Here is a 16,548-nt window from a genome sequence, read left to right on the forward strand (position 1 = left end):
ATTAAGAAAAAACGAAATTTAAATAAAGAAAAAACGAAATTTAAAAAAGAAAAACGAAATTTAAATAAAGAAAAAACGAAATTTAAATAAAGAAAAACGAAATTAAGTTAAATTAAAAACGAGATTAATTTAAATTAAAAACGAGATTCATTTAGATTGATAATAACGGGTAAAAAGACTAATACATTTTGTTTCTATTATTCTATTTTCCACAATGTCAAAGCAACGCAGCTTAACCGAAAACACAAGCTCAGGCATGCACTTCGGTCCATACAAACTCCGCTGTTCTGCACTCTAGCGGTTCGAGCCGCGCCTGAATCGCGTGTCTCACGCAGGCAGTGTGCAAACTCCAACCTGTTAAGCTGAGACGCTCACGCCACGCAGCCAGTGTGTGTCGCAGGTGATACAAAAATATAGTGGTTCAGTATAACCTACATCAAACTTGTATCGGCCTATATGCTTAAATGATATTTGCTTAAAGATGCAATGAAAAATGCACAGTTAAAACTATATGCAAAAAATATGTTGTGATGTTGACAATGTTATTGTCTGAGGCTATAGCCATGTGGCAATGTTTATCTGCAACGTTCGCTGATGCGCGTGGTGTGGCAGTTCATAACAAGAATGTTTTAATTACAAGAATGTTTAAATGAATGCTGCTGTTTTTGTATTAACACAAGAATAACTGATGCATTTATTTATTATGTTATTTCTGAATTTCAAACATACATTTCCAATAATTCACCAGAACTCCTTCCTCTGTCTTCCTTAACAATGCTCAATGCGTTAATGCGTCAATTTAATGAATAAATAATTTAACGACTAGTCGACTAGTCGTCGACTGTTATGCAAAACTAGTCGACTAGCAAAAATCAGTAGTTGTGAAACCCCTAAGGTCAAGACTTTTTAGGCACTGACTGATTCTCACTGTGACAACATTTAATTTGAGAGAAACTATCATCACATCACAGAAGAAGCTCTACACGGCAACCCGTCAAAATAAAAGTTTGGTTTAACTTAAAAAAACTGTGATAGAAATATATTACTCTTGTACATTATAATGTATATTTTAATGTAATACTACTACTACTACTAATACTATTAATAATAATAATAATAATACAGTTATTATTAAAACAAATTTTCTTCCATGATATGATTTTAACAGTAAAATTGTTGTCACTTGTTTGCCAAAAAAATTATTTTCATTTGAATAAAAGATACATATTTATGCCTTCATTTGATTACCAGAAAAATTCAAATACACAACGCAGAAAAAAAAAACGTTTCATAGGGCCCTATTATTGTATTCAAATTAATAAATTACATTGTTTTTATGAATTCAATTAATTAGATATGTTTTTGATTAAACCATTAAAATGGAATATAGACTAAATAAAAAGGAAAGCACAGAACTTGGTCAAAATAAAATGGAATTTGGAAGGAAAATAAAACATTAAGAATGGAATTTTTGTTAATAACTGTTAATAAATTGCTGTTAAATTGAACAAGTTTCATGATTTAAATTAAATTACACATGGTTTTTGATTAATAACATTTAATTTAACCACCTAGAAAAATTTAAACGGGGAAAAACAAATATTGAATCCTGAAAAATGTAAACTGGACAAACGGAATTGACTTTAAGTTCGGCTGCATTAGTAGTTTAGCTCTCTTGTTTTCCCCTCTTCACAGTAATGTTACCGCCTCTGCTATAATATTTTCTGTTCATAAAGTTGGTATTGATAAAAGTATTGTTCAGGAAGCGGTATTGAAGTCATGTATCGGTGTGGAGAACTGTTGAACGATCCCCAGTCGTGATCACCTGTGTGTGTGTGTGTGAAGCTCTAGTGATCTTTCTAACGCTGTGTGATGTGCTCTTCAGATTTCCTGGTGAAGTTCCTGGAGCAGGAGGTGTGTCGGCTGAACTGGGATGTGGGCTTCGTCACCTTCACCATGCAGGAGATCGGCGTCCAGCTTCCTCGACTGCTGGAGGTCTACGACCAGCTCTTCAAGACACGGGTACGAGAACTACTGCGCCGTTCAGATCACGAGCATCTCAAGCTCATTTTCTTTTCCCATAATCCAATTAAAGAGACACTTCACCGATTAGCATTTTGGAATGGCCGTGCTTCTGTCCAGAGGCGAGAGACTCCAGCCAGTAGGAGGAGCTCGTTCCGCATGTCTTCAACCCGCCCATTTTTAGTTTTTTATTTGTTTAGTTTCAAAATATTTTTTATTATTATTTATTCATTAATCCATAATACTTTTAAGGATTGCTTAATGGTAGTTATATATTTATTTACTTTTTTCTTATTTATTCATTTATTTATTTTATTACTCCATAATTGCTTAACGTATATTTATTTACGTAATTTTTTTATTTTATTTATTATTTCAGTACTTTTTATTATTATTTATAAATCCATAATAATAATCCTATTAAGGATTGGTTAACGGAAGTTGTTTATTTACTTTAAAATATATTTTTTTATTTATTATTTAGTAATTCATTATACTTTTAACGATTGCTTAATGGTAGTTATGTTTATTTACTTATTTATTCATTTGTTTATTTTTTTAGGATTTTTTTATTTATTACTCCATAATCCTTTTAAAAATTGCTTAACGTATATTTATTTACTTTAAAAAATATATTTATTAATTTATTCGTTATTACAGTATTTTTTATAATTTTTTATAAATCCATAAGATTGCTTAACGGTATTTATTTATTTACTTTAAAAAATATATATTTTTTATAATTTAGTAATTAATCCATAATACTTTTAAGTATTGCTTAATGGTAGTTATATATTTATTTAAATATAGTAGTTATATATTATAGTTACAAAGTATATTTATTCATGTATTTTGTTTTAATATAATTTCAGATTTTTTGGATCTTACACTCAAATATTCTTCTTTATTTATTTATTTATTTATTTATTTGATGTGATTGAGAATGATTTGTGTGTTTCTGTGCAGGACCCGTGTTGGCAGCGCCTGAAGAAACCTCTTCATCTGGTGCAGTGCATCCATGTGCTCCTGTCGGGATATGTGGATGATCCCAGCCGTGTGCCCACCTATGACAGGTAAACATCATCTCCTCTACATTCCACATCATCCCGTCCTTCACTCACTCACTCCCTCTCTCTCTCTCAGACGGAGGTTCACTAACGCCTGTCTGGATAACATCTGTGGTTATCTGGTGGAGCTGCAGTCCTTGAGTCCGAACGCAGCCCTGCAGGACATCATACGCAACTTTAAATCCCTTCAGGCCAAGCTGGAGAAGCTGCATTGAGGACGGGGAAGGTTACGGTGGGCTTGTAAGAGTTCGAGGACGTCTTCAGTCTTTAGAGTTACGGCTGCCTTTGTGCCAGACATTGACTAATGTTCCCTCATCCGGCCGTGGAAATGCCCATCGGACGGCCAGAATAAACACTTCAGACGTGTGTGTTCTTTGGTCTGCAGAAGTTTTTGTACTGAGAATTCCAGATATGAGGGTAAATCTTGCTAAAATTCTCATTAATCATTGATATCTGTACAGTATTTGTTGATAAACTGTCCAGTGAGGCACTTATTCGAGAAGTTTTCTACTACTAAACACTTTCTGAGAGTGCAGAAACACTTCTTACGTGTGCAGACTGGATAAACGCTGAGGATGAAGCAAGCCTGGTATAATATTCACCATATCTGTGGCAAATCTCCCATCAATGCTGTTTTCTTTTAAGTGTCTTCTCTGAATGGAGACGTCATGCTCTCGGGCGTTGTGTGCTAGCAGGCGTTGTGTGCTAGCAGGCGTTGTGTGCTAGCAGGCGTTGTGTGCTAGCAGGCGTTGTGTGCTAGCAGGCGTTGTGTGCTAGCAGGCGTTGTGTGCTAGGGCAGGGCGACTGTTTTAGGAAAATTACTCATTTTTATGAAAGTCTGAATCGTTTTCAACCACCATTTAGTCTTGTGTAATATCTATTGCAAATGATTTGAAATAATAAAAGTTTTGTTTTAAATCACAATTGTGTAAAATTGATCATTTTCTGAGAAATTGCTTGTTTTTCTGAAAGCATTTTAAACATTTTACTATATTCTTTGTAATTTACATAATCTATATATAAATAATTTACATTATATATATTTATAGAGAGAGATGTTAATTAAATTAATTTAAAATACAAATGAAAATATTTGAAATTGATTGAAAATACAAATTATTTCATATTGTATGTGTGTGTGTATATATATATATATATACATACACACACTTGAGAATGGCAAATTACAAACGATTTATATACATATATAAACAATATATTAACTGATTTGTAATTTGCTAATTTTATATACTTGTATAATGTAAATATATTTACTATAATTTGATGTCTTGTATTATCCTTTGTCTTTAACAGACTTTTACGCTGATGTCACAACAAAAATAAGATGACGAGAATTGCATTCATATGCAGATTTATAATTTGTTAAGTGGCATAGCGAACATAATTACAGTGATTGCTGGCAGCGATTATTAAAGCACAGGAGGGACAATCATCTCAGTGTTTTGCTTTGGTGGTGGAAAAATGATACAGCAGTTATAGATCCTCCTCTTGCTTCAATACACACATGCATTTCATACAAAAATGTGAAATAACAATTAATTACTCAAACTTTATTTACATGTTTTTGCCGTTAATCTACAGGCAAAGATTTTTATTTCAATGCACTGGTCAATTTTAAATGCTTTTCATAACGTGTTTATTCACACTAGTGGAAAGAAAACATTTTATTGCACTTTTATTTATTTGCATCTGTAAATTTCATATGCAAAAAACATATCCTCCACTTCAGCAGCTTTACACACATCAAACCTTACAGTTTTATCTATAATCTGAGGGGTTCATTCATATATCATCAACATTTTATTCCTAAAACATTTTGCATATTTCAAGGTGCTTGAATTTGACTTTTTGAAATGTAAGTCTTGGAAAACCCTTGAAAACAGCCATTTTTATGAAAAGGTGCTTGAATTATTGGAAGACAATAGGCTATATTAGAAAATAGTGTTTCATTTTATTGATAAAACAATCTTTTCATACCTGATATTGATATAGATAGAGCATTTAGCATGGCTATGAGTGTGATATTGCTCATAATTATTCAAGTATATGATACAGCTTTCATTCTTCAGATCAATATATATATATTCAAAATCAGTTTGAATAAGGATTTGTTGGTCATAGTATCCTTATAATGGTTAAAGTTACCGCAGTCATTGCATGTGCTGCACTTCATTTGTACTATTTTGCTGTATTATTTTTTATTTATCTGTTGACCTTTTTTATAATTTGAAAGATAATAAAGATATTGTTTGATAAGTGAGATGTCCGATTGTTGTCCTTTAAAACCAAAAAAGTAGTGCTTGAAAAGTCCTTGAAAATCCTGGAATTTCATTTTGCAGTGTCTGTGCGAACCCTGATATTTAACACGCGTGTGCATCAGTTAAACAGGTCCATAGTGGACAAAAATGTGTCAAAAAACTGTCATAATAAATTAAAGCTTGGGAGCACAGACTTAAGTTTAGTCTCATTTTAAAGAAGACCAATTATTAATTACAAATTATTAATGATTATTGCTGAAGTAAAAGATTGTAAAAAGTAAACCAAAAAAAAAAAAAAGTTATATAGGTTTAAGTTTATGAAAATGATTTATGAACATTATTTTATATCAAATTTATATTTTATGAAACATGTTGAACTCTAAAACGGCTAGAAAACCAAAGCCATAAATCTAAACAAGTTGTGTTCCAAATTTGAGGTTGATATCTCAAAAAATTTGTTTTCGGTGAGATATTGTTTGTGCGCAGTAACAGAAACCTGACAAAATGGCACCAGCTGGTAAACATTTTTTTGTACAAATAAAAAAATGTAAGCCTTGCCAACAGAATGAAAGCCTCTTAACAAAGATTGCATAGTTTTATAGTTTATAGTTTGCAAAGATCTATAGTTAAATGGCCCTGGGATTAAAAATTGCTGTTTCAATGCGGAAATTTTCGTCCAAAAGGCGCTGAGAGGAACTATTTTGTGTTAATAGTGCAAAATAGATTCTTTAAAGGAAATGGCCGTGAAATAGTAAAATTCCAATAAAAATACACACATGTGCCAAATTGTATGCAGTTAGCATTAACACATCAAAAAAACTAAACTGAAAAAGCCAAAATGTCCACAAGGGTTAAACACAACATTTCAGACAATTTGCCTTTATTATGTTGCACAGAACATCATAACTTTGTTAGTTTTTCCTCCGCACCAGTCCTTACCAGCAGGAGCAGTCGAGTTTCTTCACCCCGTACAGATACACGTACGGGACGAAACAAGTGTAAGATGCTCCTATAAAGTTGGTCAGCTTCACAGCCAGGACTGAGTTTCTGAAGCTGCTGTAGATGCGCAGCACGAGGTGAGAGAACCAGCAGATGATGAAGATCGTGGCCACCGCCACCACACTCTTAGCTGCGCGCGCCTGGCTGTTATTCACCGCTTTAGCCTTAGTGGCCGTCGCTGGTGTTCCCGAGTTACTATTTGCAGGATTTGTTCCTTTAGAGAGATCCATAACTCGTTTCTGGCTCTGCAGCAACACTAAGACGATCTGCACACTGGCGTACGTGATCCCAACTAGAGGAACGACGTTAGCCAGAAGAAGATACAGCGCGTCATACGTACGTTTGTCTGCGAGCGTTGGGAAACGTTCCTCACAAACTTCCAAACTCTCATTCCCATCATGTTCTGCGATATAAAAGTGGGGAACGCTGAACATCAACGCCACGCTCCAGCTCCCAGCGAGGAACATGGTCACGAGCCTCAGATTGTCCATCTGAACCGGACCTCCTCCACGTTTGGTGGATCCCACTAGTTTCTGATGCCAGTACATGCTGATGAACATGGTGGAGAAGATGCTGCTGGTCTCAGAGAGATCGGAGGAAAACTGAAGCACGCCACAGTAGTTTCTACCCATGAACCAGTTGTTCACGAACTGCGCCAAAGTGTCGGGCAGATCCACCAGGCAGTTCGTGATGAGATTGGACACGGCCAGGTTAATGAAGAGAAGATCGTTGGGACGCAGTTGAGATTTGGGAAGAGAACGCAAACCCAGCCAGAAGTTCCCTGTGATTCCAGTCAAGCAGAAAAACGCTCGTATAGACGATTCGACCCAGTCTTGAACCTCCATCTCAGAGCTGTTGTCCTCCTGAAGTCTGGCTCTTGCATTTACAGATCTTGACTTTATAAGGTGTGTGAAGATCACATCACTGAAATCTCCTCCCATAATGCTGAGATGTGAGTGGAGGAGAGATGTGTGAGTGCTGGGATTAACAAGTGTCGCACTAATTAGACCAGGTGGAAGAACTATTTTAATGAGATATAAACGATCATGTGAACTGGAAGATGCTCAGCTTTTTTTGCTGATGGCTATTACAGTCGTGCTCAAAAGTTTACACACCCCTTGCAGAATCTGAGAAAGTGTTAAAGTCCCCCTGTGGTGTAAATCAAGCTTTTAATGTAGTTTATGTGTCTATATGGTGTTTTTAATATGCTTTAAGACAAACCATGTGTAAGTTCATAAGTCGACAGCATTGCTGAGTATTTCCTCCTTAAAACTGCAGTGAACCAAAGACAGTCTCAAACACACGCTTTGAAATCGCTGGTGTTTCTGACGTCACAAACTACCTTGTAACCAATCAGATCAACGTGTGATCGTCAACCAGTGGATCTCTGAGCTGAGTGAGTGAGTGGAGGCGGGGCTCATTTGCATATTCATAGCACCGCGCATACTAAATGAGGCGAGGGTGTCGAGTTACAGTCAAGATATTCTAAGGCATGAAGAATAGTTTTTTTCAAGGAAAACACTTTTAAATGTCATTTTGGTGATCAAAGGGATAAAATCGACTACAAGGAGACAAAATGCATTGTTATTTTTTATTTAGTGCTGTATTGAATATGATATTTTACATAAAATATGTTTACATGACAAAAAATAAATAAAATAAAAATAGCTGAAATTTTTTAAAATGACCCCCGTTCAAAACTTTATGAACCCTTGTTTCTGTGTCATTCCCTGGATGACCCACGACTGTTTTTCTGATTGGTTGTTCTCGAGTCCCTTGTTTTAAACTGTCCATTGATCTTCAGAAAAATCCTCCAGGTCCTGAAATTTCTTCATTTTGCATATTTGAACCCTTTCCAGCAGTGACTATTTTCAGATCCATCTTTCCACACCGAGGACAACTGATGCGACTCAAACACAACTATTAAAAAATGTTCAAACATTCACTGACGCTCCAGAAGGAAACACAATGCATTAAGAGCATTTGAAGATCAAGGTAAATTCTACTTAATTTGTCTTCCGGGAAACATGCAAGTATATCCTGTTGCTTAATAAAAAAAATTAAAAAAAAGATATATAGACAAAATAAGATTTTTTTTAACATTTTCATCCAGTTCAAAAGTTCATAAGATTTACTACTTTTACTTAATTAGCCTACTCTTTGACAGCGATGCCATAGAAATATAAAAACACAAGTTAAAAAACAATTCTAAAGATGAAGACTAATTCGCTGCCGGTTTTCCTATGGGATTTTATAATGGGGTTTTTCAATTCATGAGTAAAATAAGGTCCGTGGTTACGGAGCCCCTACAGGGATGTGGTGGTGGGGGAAAAAAAAGATTCAATTAAATTCACATTTATTTCTATAGCGATTTTCACAATATATATATCATTTCAAAGCAGCTTTACAGAAAATGCATGTGTCTAAATTATGAGATGGGAGGAAAAATAATAATTTAATGCTTTTGCGTTCTCTCGCAAAACCTTTGCGTTCGCTCGCAAAGAGCTCAAAAAGTTATTTTGTGAGTGAACGTAAAGTTTCTCGATGGAATGCAAAGTTATTTTGCGAGAGAACGCAAAATCATTGAATAATTTTATAAAAAAAATTCTCCCATCTCATATTTTTTTTCCCTTCACCATGTCCCTTTAGGTGCTCCGTACACTGTAAAAAAAGTGTAATTTTACAGGTAATAGTCTGTATTTTTTTACAGAATTTTACCGTTTTATCATTATACAGTGAAATGCCTGATATTTTACAGATATTTGCTGTAATTTAAAGGTCCACTATTAAATTTACAGGTAATTGCTTGTATTTTGGTTTTACATCAATTTTACGTTTTTTAAAAGGAACTTGTCTGTATTTTTACAGAGTTATGTGTAATTTTACAGAAATTATTAAGTAATATTTTACATCTTTTTTCTGTGAAATTAGAAAACAAAGAAAAGAAGGTATAACTGCAGAAATCTGCATCTATTCAATATGGTTTCCTTACAGATTATTAAGCATGTGGGGTTTAAAGTGAGTTTTTTTTTTTAAGGTTAAATAATATTACTTGTCCATACATACAGACGGTTGGTCTGGGAACGCCCCCGGGAACGCCCCGTCATGTGATGTGAATTTAGCCCGTGGGGGAAAACATTGCCTTGGCGCTCATTGAAATACACGGGACAATCATGCCGAAGAGTTGCTGTGTCGTTTTCTGTATCGCCAATAAACAAACAAATTATGAATTGAAGTTCTACATCCTTCCTAATAAACACACAGAACCGGAAAGGAGGACAAAATGGCTTTTGAGCTTTCTTTTTTGAGATCCCTGTGTGATATAGCGTAGTACTGGGTGTTAAACTTGTATCTGGCAGTGGGCCAGATTTGTCTATCCCTTACGAAAAAGAACTATAGTAATAAGATTTCTATAGTAATGTATAATACTTCTGTGATGTTCTGTAATACCTCTATAGTACTTCTATAGTATGTCCCAAAATCAGTGCCGGCCCGAGCCTTTTGGGGGCCCTATGCAGAATTTGATTTGGGGGCCCCCTCCCACCATGAGGAGTCACCTGTGCTTGACAATTATTGACACAAATGTCACGCTATAATGTTACATTATAAATAAATACAATGAGGTTCCATTAATACAAAATAAATCCTTAATAAAAAATAGATACTTAAATAAAATACATTTTTCTTTACCCTTTTACTAATAACTCTTTGAAACCTCTGAAAACAAACTGTCACAAACCATATTGAATAAATTATTTTGCAAAATATCCTCCAACGTTTGAATGATTTCTTGTATGATCATGACGGAGTAGGCCTATGTTTTTATGTTTCCACTGTTCGATCGTGCCACAAACACACACACACACACACACACACACACACAACATATTCTAGCATATTGCAATCTTGACATCGCAGCCTGTTCATTATAGCCATAATAAATATATAATAATAAAATAGTCAACATATAAAAAATACACTGCTCTGTTTAAAGAGTCAGTAGAATTCGTCCATCCACGGTAAGCACGGCTCCACTGTGATGTTTCCAAGAGAGTTTAAAAGATAATGATCTTCCTTTTCCAGATTCTCACCTGTTATTGTTAAGCAATGGTCTTCATCCCCTGTACAGCTCAATGTTTTCCAGCAGCTCTTTTCATTACAAGTGTAACATTTCTTTCCATTCGGGACGGGATCTACAGAAGAAAAACAATAAATGATTTGATTTTATTTTCTGTACAAAATATCCAATGAAACAACACTCCTTTATCTGCTCCATTCAATCAGTTCACGACAGACACCCACACCCTGCATTTTATTTTCTGATTGAATGTCATTTGGAAGTAAAATGAGTGTTGACTTTACAGAAGATTTGCACGTTGTCATTTAAGTACAATACCTGGAGGATCTGGGAGGTTACACAGGTCTGTGTTACAGCAGGATTTAGTAATCCTTGCATAGCCGTAGTTATAGGACCAACTTTCACAGTCAGAATCACAACTTTTAGACGTCCCTTTAGCAGTAAAGTCACCTAAAAAATATGAATGATACAGGAAAGACCAATTAAACTGGAAAATTGATTTATAAATGTCAACATTTAGAACTTTTTTAAATAAAGATAACAATCTGAGAGAAAACTAATAAAAAAAAATCTTTGTAGAATATTTTGTTAATTGAAATGGTTAATTCCATCAGAAAAACAAGTATTTGTTCCGTCGCATCTCCAGTAAATAACTGCAGCATCTCCAACTTTAAATCATATTGGACTTACCATCTTGTATCTCTCCTGATGAAGTCTGGCAGCAAGATCCAGCTGGACATGTTATAGCCGTTTGATTTACACAAGAATCCGTCTTTATGCCGCACTCAAAACACTGGAGAGAGTGTCCTTGAGTAATAAAAAAGAGGGAAAGAGACATCAGTTGACATCTGAGAAAGAGACAAAAGAGACATCTGTATTTGTACCCAGTAACTTACAAGTGTTATTTGTCTTTGTACCTGCAGAAAAAATAAGGAAAAGAAGAAAAACTGAGATCTGCAGATCCATCTTTGATCAGGAAGTGAATGAAATAATGTGCCCCTTTCAGCGATCCTTTTATAGCGTATAGCAAAAGGGGAGGATCTTTATGAGAAAATTAAAGTTTAACAGAAGTATAGACATATCTTGAAACAGAAACTTAATCTCACATTTGACAGTGTAAGACTGAAAATACTGGTTGAGGCCTGATTTATGGGACAAAAGGGCCCGGCTGGCTAATTAACATTTGAACTCACAGAAGCACATGAACTAACAACAAAGAACTCACACAAGAACATGGTTTAATGTGAATGTTTATCATTGACTGTTATGCTTTTGGTGTCATTTGAAATGTCTCAAAGTGAGTGGTACAGATATCTCATATCCAGATAGATAAAATAAAAGGAAATAAGGTTTATAGAAGTTCATAGAAAACTGGTTTAGAGATAAGGCCAGATAAGGCAACCCCCCTTCTGTGGGATAGAAGCCATTTGAGGGTGGTCTCACCCCATCCCCCATGTCACCTGGTCAGGAGAGAATAAAGGAAGGTGTTCTGGCCCTCTCTGGGGCTCTTCTTCTTGGCTGGACGTGGAATTGAATAGGTGGTTTCTCTCTCTCTCTCTCTCTCTCTCTCTCTCTCTCTCTCTCTTTCCCTTTCTCTCTCTCTATCTCAGGTACAAGCTGGGTAAGATTCTTTGGTGTAACCAATGTATAACCATGTTCTAGATATTTGAATTGATTGTGGAATTGATCTCTGATATCTGAAATATTAAATTGCTACAATGTGATTATTCCAACTGAGTTTGACATTGTTTATTTAATGGTTAAAAGGAATAGTTAAACATTCGCTCACTTTTAGTGAGGCACAGATATTATTAAAACCTTTCATTTATGGAGTCAGATGAATTAACGAGTAAATATATATGATTAATGTATTACAAATTTAACCAACCAATACTTTGCATGAGTGAGGACAGAACACGTGACAACCTTCCCCGTGTATTGGCGAACCGGAGATTGGACCAAATATAGCGGACCTTACAACAGTTAAATTTAATGAGGATTTCCCAAAAATGTAGTCTACAGTGGAAGAAATGATGATTTGATCCCCTGCTGATATTGTAAGTTCCCACTTACAAAGAAATGAAGGGTCTATAATTTTTATGGTAGGTTTATTTAATGGATATAGAATATCAACCAAAAAATCCCCCCCCCAAAATTTATATAAAGGTTATAATAAATTGATTTGCATTTCAGTATAGCCTAAGTGAAATAAGTATTTGATCTCCAAGCAAAACATGCCTTAGTACTTGGTGGAAAAACTTTTTTTGGCAATTAGGAGTACTTTCTTAAAGTGACAGGACTAATCTGTGTTCCACATGGGCACATAACCAATCTGTGGGAGGCAGAATCCTTGCTGGTTGGTAGGGCATAAGTGGGCGAACTTACAAAATCAGCAGGGGATCAAATACTTATTTCCCCCACTGTACTTATATCAACCTTTTTAAAGTGATAGTTCACCCAAAAATAGAAATTCTGTCATCTTTAATCACCCTCATTGCAGGAGCATAATTTTGCTTATGTTCAGTGATGATTATTGCATACTATGTGGTGCATTTAAGTTTTTGAATATTTGTGTTTTGATTGTAAACGTTCTTTATTCGTGTGTACTATTTAGATAAATATTCTCTATTTTTATATAAAAAATGTGTTATGTTAAAATTATGCACGGGGACCTATTATGCAAAATTCACTTTTACATGGTATTTGTTCTATCCGACAATTCCAGCAGAAGTTAGCGTTGCTATGGTACTGATAAACAAACCTGAATTCTCAACTTTTAATAAAATAAATAATGATTTTATAACGATAAGTTGTCATGTCATTTTTTTTATTTTCATGATTTTCGAACGTTATTAGGGCAGTTAATACAATTAAAAGCCCTATATACCACTATATCACATTTAGCTGACCTGACATATCAACGTCCTGGGGAACTTTCCTCCACGCAGCAGCCTTCCGATTAATGTCTCTATAACCCTCATCAGAGAGATCATACAGAATTGTACATTCTGACACTGACAAAATCAACCGTTAATCTCTCCGCCATTTTTGTTCTACTCGCTTCCGAAGCTTTTCAACGGTGTAGTACGACGTCTGCTGGGGGGTGTATTGCGTATTACGGAGCTGATTTCAACTGCCAGTGTGAAGGTGGCGTAACCCTGGTTCCCTGAAGAGGGAACGAGATGCTGTGTCAAGACGGGAACGCCTTTGCATGATTGCATCGTGAAGCACGTGTGAAATCAGTCCAATGGCGAGACAGAACATCATAGGCAGGCCAGAAAACTATAAAGCATACCCAGAACAAAGAAAGCTAGCTTCGGTTGAAGCAAGTCGATCACAGGCATGCAGGGAGTGTGGCAGGGAGACGCAGTGTCTCGTTCCCTCTTCAGGGAATCAGGGTTACATACGTAACCTGAGACGTTCCCTTTCAAGGGAACTCGAGCTGCGTCAAGACGCTGTGGGAACTTTTTACCCACGATGTCACACTAACTAGTGCCTGTCCGTGTGAAACCGGTATGGTCAGTGAGCACCATATGCTGAGGAGATGAAACTGATCGGGAAGATTATGTATGAAACAATCTTTAGTGGTAGAAGTGATAGTTCTACTATATTTGTAACACGGAGTCAGCTTTGCACCAGCCATGGTTAAATGAAGTATACGCAAGACTAGATAATGATCTGTCTGAGATTTCATCGCTCTGCTGCAGAATTTCAAGGGCATCAACAATGATTCTACGTTACAATATAAGATTTATGATGAAGTATGATTACGACAATGAGTGGGTCCTGACACATGTTGCCTAACTCCAATAGAGTTTAGAATGTCTGTAAATGCCAATACCAATGCGTCTTTTTCATTATCCACATGGTTATTAAAATCATTAACAATTGGTACTTTTTCTGCAGCCAGTACTAACTCCGAAGTCTGTATGGTGCCCTGGTGGCCTGTATACAGTAGCTAGCACAAATGTCAAACGGGATTTATCATTTACACTAGTTAGTGTTACATTCAGTCAATGTCTCCATTTGGAGGATTTTTTTTTTCTTGGTCTGAGTTTTTAAAGAATTTTTTGCAAAAGGCTCAGTGCAAATTCTGTAGCCAGATCAGCCCGTAATGCTGAGTGTCTTAGTATTATTGATTTTTCTGAAATGATTAACTCTAGTAGATTACGCTGTAAACATGTCACCACAAATGTGTGTTCAGGTTAGTGACGGACTAAAGTCCAGCTCTGGTTCAAGTGCTTATACTGTAAAGGCTAAAAAGGGAATTTCCTTTTCAGGGTATATACAGGAATCACGGAATTAAATTTAATACCTTTTTAGACCTTTTTTAAGACCCGCTCCATACATGTCAAGACCTCATCACCACTTCAAGTTTTAACCGTTACATCGGCGACCCTACATTTACTATATATTGATTGTAAGATAGCACAACTAAATAGTCTTAGATTGTGATAACTCCTTATCAATGCAACATTCAGAAGGGTGGGAGCGAAGCACAAGATAATTAATTGAGTGACAAACCCAATGCAAGGTTTATTAGAAAGAGAAACCAGAAACCAGAATTAGACCAATAAACAAAACAATTGACAGTACTTTTGAAGAGGGAAAATAAACCTCTCCGAGCTAAAGGGACAATGAGTTCATAAAGTATATTCAAAAGACGTATTTGTAACATTAACTCTTATATAGAGTCTGCAAACTCTTTTCTCATGACAAACACCTGACTGGTTAGACAGTTTACCTGTGACTGTGGAGTGCCTGAGTGTCAGTACTAGGGGTGTGCACGAATATTCGATCTGTAATTATTGTTCAAAAAAATAAAATACTATTCGAATTTTACTTCGTTGATTTGCTGGCCGTAAATGCAGTGAATTTGCCAATTACCTCTGTCTAGTGGGGACACACAATATTAATTAATGCACTGACAAAAATGAATGAGAATTTAACTGAGCTGGATGATGACATCACTGTTTTCTGCAGAACTGCTTTATAGATTAAATTAACTAATTTAATAATTGATGATCTTTACAATGGAAATGAATCAACACTGACAGTATTTTCTTTAAGAGCTGTATTTTCTGTACAGCCAAAATTAGTTTGCATCACTGATTCATTTTCCTTACATGGCTTGACATTAACACGTGGTGACAGTGGCAAATGCGAACATATACAATTAGTATGACAAGGTTTTATAGAGTTATAGTAGCCTATGCAACATATACGAAAGTTGATTGAGTCATAGGCTAATGTTACCGCTACAGCTACCGCGATGTCTTACCTGGAGATTCAACCTGAGAGAGAGAGAGAGAGAGAGAGAGAGAGAGAGAGAGAGGCATGTGCGTCAATACTATTATTTATTTATTAATTCAATTCGTTTTAATTAATTCGTTCATTCTTTTTTTTTTTCTCTATTATTGACAGTATAGTAGCCTAATAAATGAAACACAAAATCCTTTTAACAGGTAGGCTTATCATTAATTATTTATTTGTTATATTATCTGCAATAATTACGAAAACCCGTGCAGCAGGACTATCAATTTATTTATATATTCAGTTTTATTTTCTATAGGCTATAGATAGGACTATATACTTTATTTATTACTATATACTTTTTATATACTTTATTTATTAAAATTAAACTGCATTTTTCCATTGATTGTGAAGCTAGACATTGAAAATTGCAGATCAAGCGCATGGGGCTGCATGTTTTTTTCTTGTAAGGAATTGTATCCTATTTTCCGTTATTACAGTTGACTACGCGAAGTGATATGGAACTGTAATGCGGTCAAGACCTGCCTGGAACTACTTTAGCCGTGCGGTTCCGAACGTTCGTCAACCAATCAGATTCAAGCATTCAACGGCCCTGTAGTATATAGACCTTATGCACCAGAGAAACAAGGGCGCATATTAAAACGCAGATTTTTATGCAGTTTATTTTTGAAAACGTATGTTTCTAATAAGTTACTAGATTAGAACAGTTGGCGAGTGCGTGTGATTTACGTTGTAGAACAAAACGTCCATGTATCATCAAGCTATTACAGACCTTATTTGACTTATAAATTGAAAAAGCCAATTATATAAGAAACCAGCGTTGAATTAG

The 16,548-nt window shown here is 35.4% G+C and overlaps 2 protein-coding genes and 1 long non-coding RNA gene across 8 annotated transcripts in view; 1 reads left to right on the forward strand and 2 right to left on the reverse strand.

Annotated features, from left to right (window-relative positions):
* The window catches only part of nup155 (nucleoporin 155), a 35,822-nt gene extending 31,809 nt beyond the window's left edge, over positions 1-4,013 (forward strand). For 2 of the 6 annotated variants that reach the window (XM_082158609.1, XM_082158610.1), the window contains 3 exons: positions 1,886-2,022; positions 2,989-3,095; positions 3,166-4,013. In XM_082158609.1, coding sequence (XP_082014735.1) covers positions 1,886-2,022; positions 2,989-3,095; positions 3,166-3,304 — 383 coding nt within the window. In that variant the 3' untranslated portion in view covers positions 3,305-4,013. Of the gene's footprint in view, positions 1-895; positions 1,051-1,885; positions 2,023-2,988; positions 3,096-3,165 lie in introns of those variants that run through there. The other 4 variants (XR_014202503.1, XR_014202504.1, XR_014202505.1 and 1 more) reach the window with 4 other exon arrangements.
* Positions 4,014-6,303: 2,290 nt separating this feature from the next.
* Positions 6,304-7,437, reverse strand: ora5 (olfactory receptor class A related 5; the record flags this gene model as incomplete). Its single annotated transcript, XM_082157295.1, has 1 exon — positions 6,304-7,437. Exon 1 carries the CDS (start codon positions 7,306-7,308, stop codon positions 6,304-6,306), a length of 1,005 nt encoding a protein of 334 aa, XP_082013421.1. The 5' UTR covers positions 7,309-7,437.
* Positions 7,438-10,420: 2,983 nt separating this feature from the next.
* On the reverse strand, positions 10,421-11,476 carry LOC309489723. Its single transcript, XR_014202498.1, has 4 exons — positions 11,342-11,476; positions 11,136-11,252; positions 10,764-10,895; positions 10,421-10,560 (listed from the first exon to the last, which is right to left on the reverse strand). It is a non-coding gene; the product is annotated as an uncharacterized lncRNA (long non-coding RNA).
* Between the last annotated feature and the right edge of the window lie 5,072 nt (positions 11,477-16,548).

Source organism: Leuciscus leuciscus, assembly GCF_965113295.1.
Source record: "Leuciscus leuciscus genome assembly, chromosome: 24".
Classification (NCBI taxonomy): domain Eukaryota; kingdom Metazoa; phylum Chordata; class Actinopteri; order Cypriniformes; family Leuciscidae; genus Leuciscus; species Leuciscus leuciscus.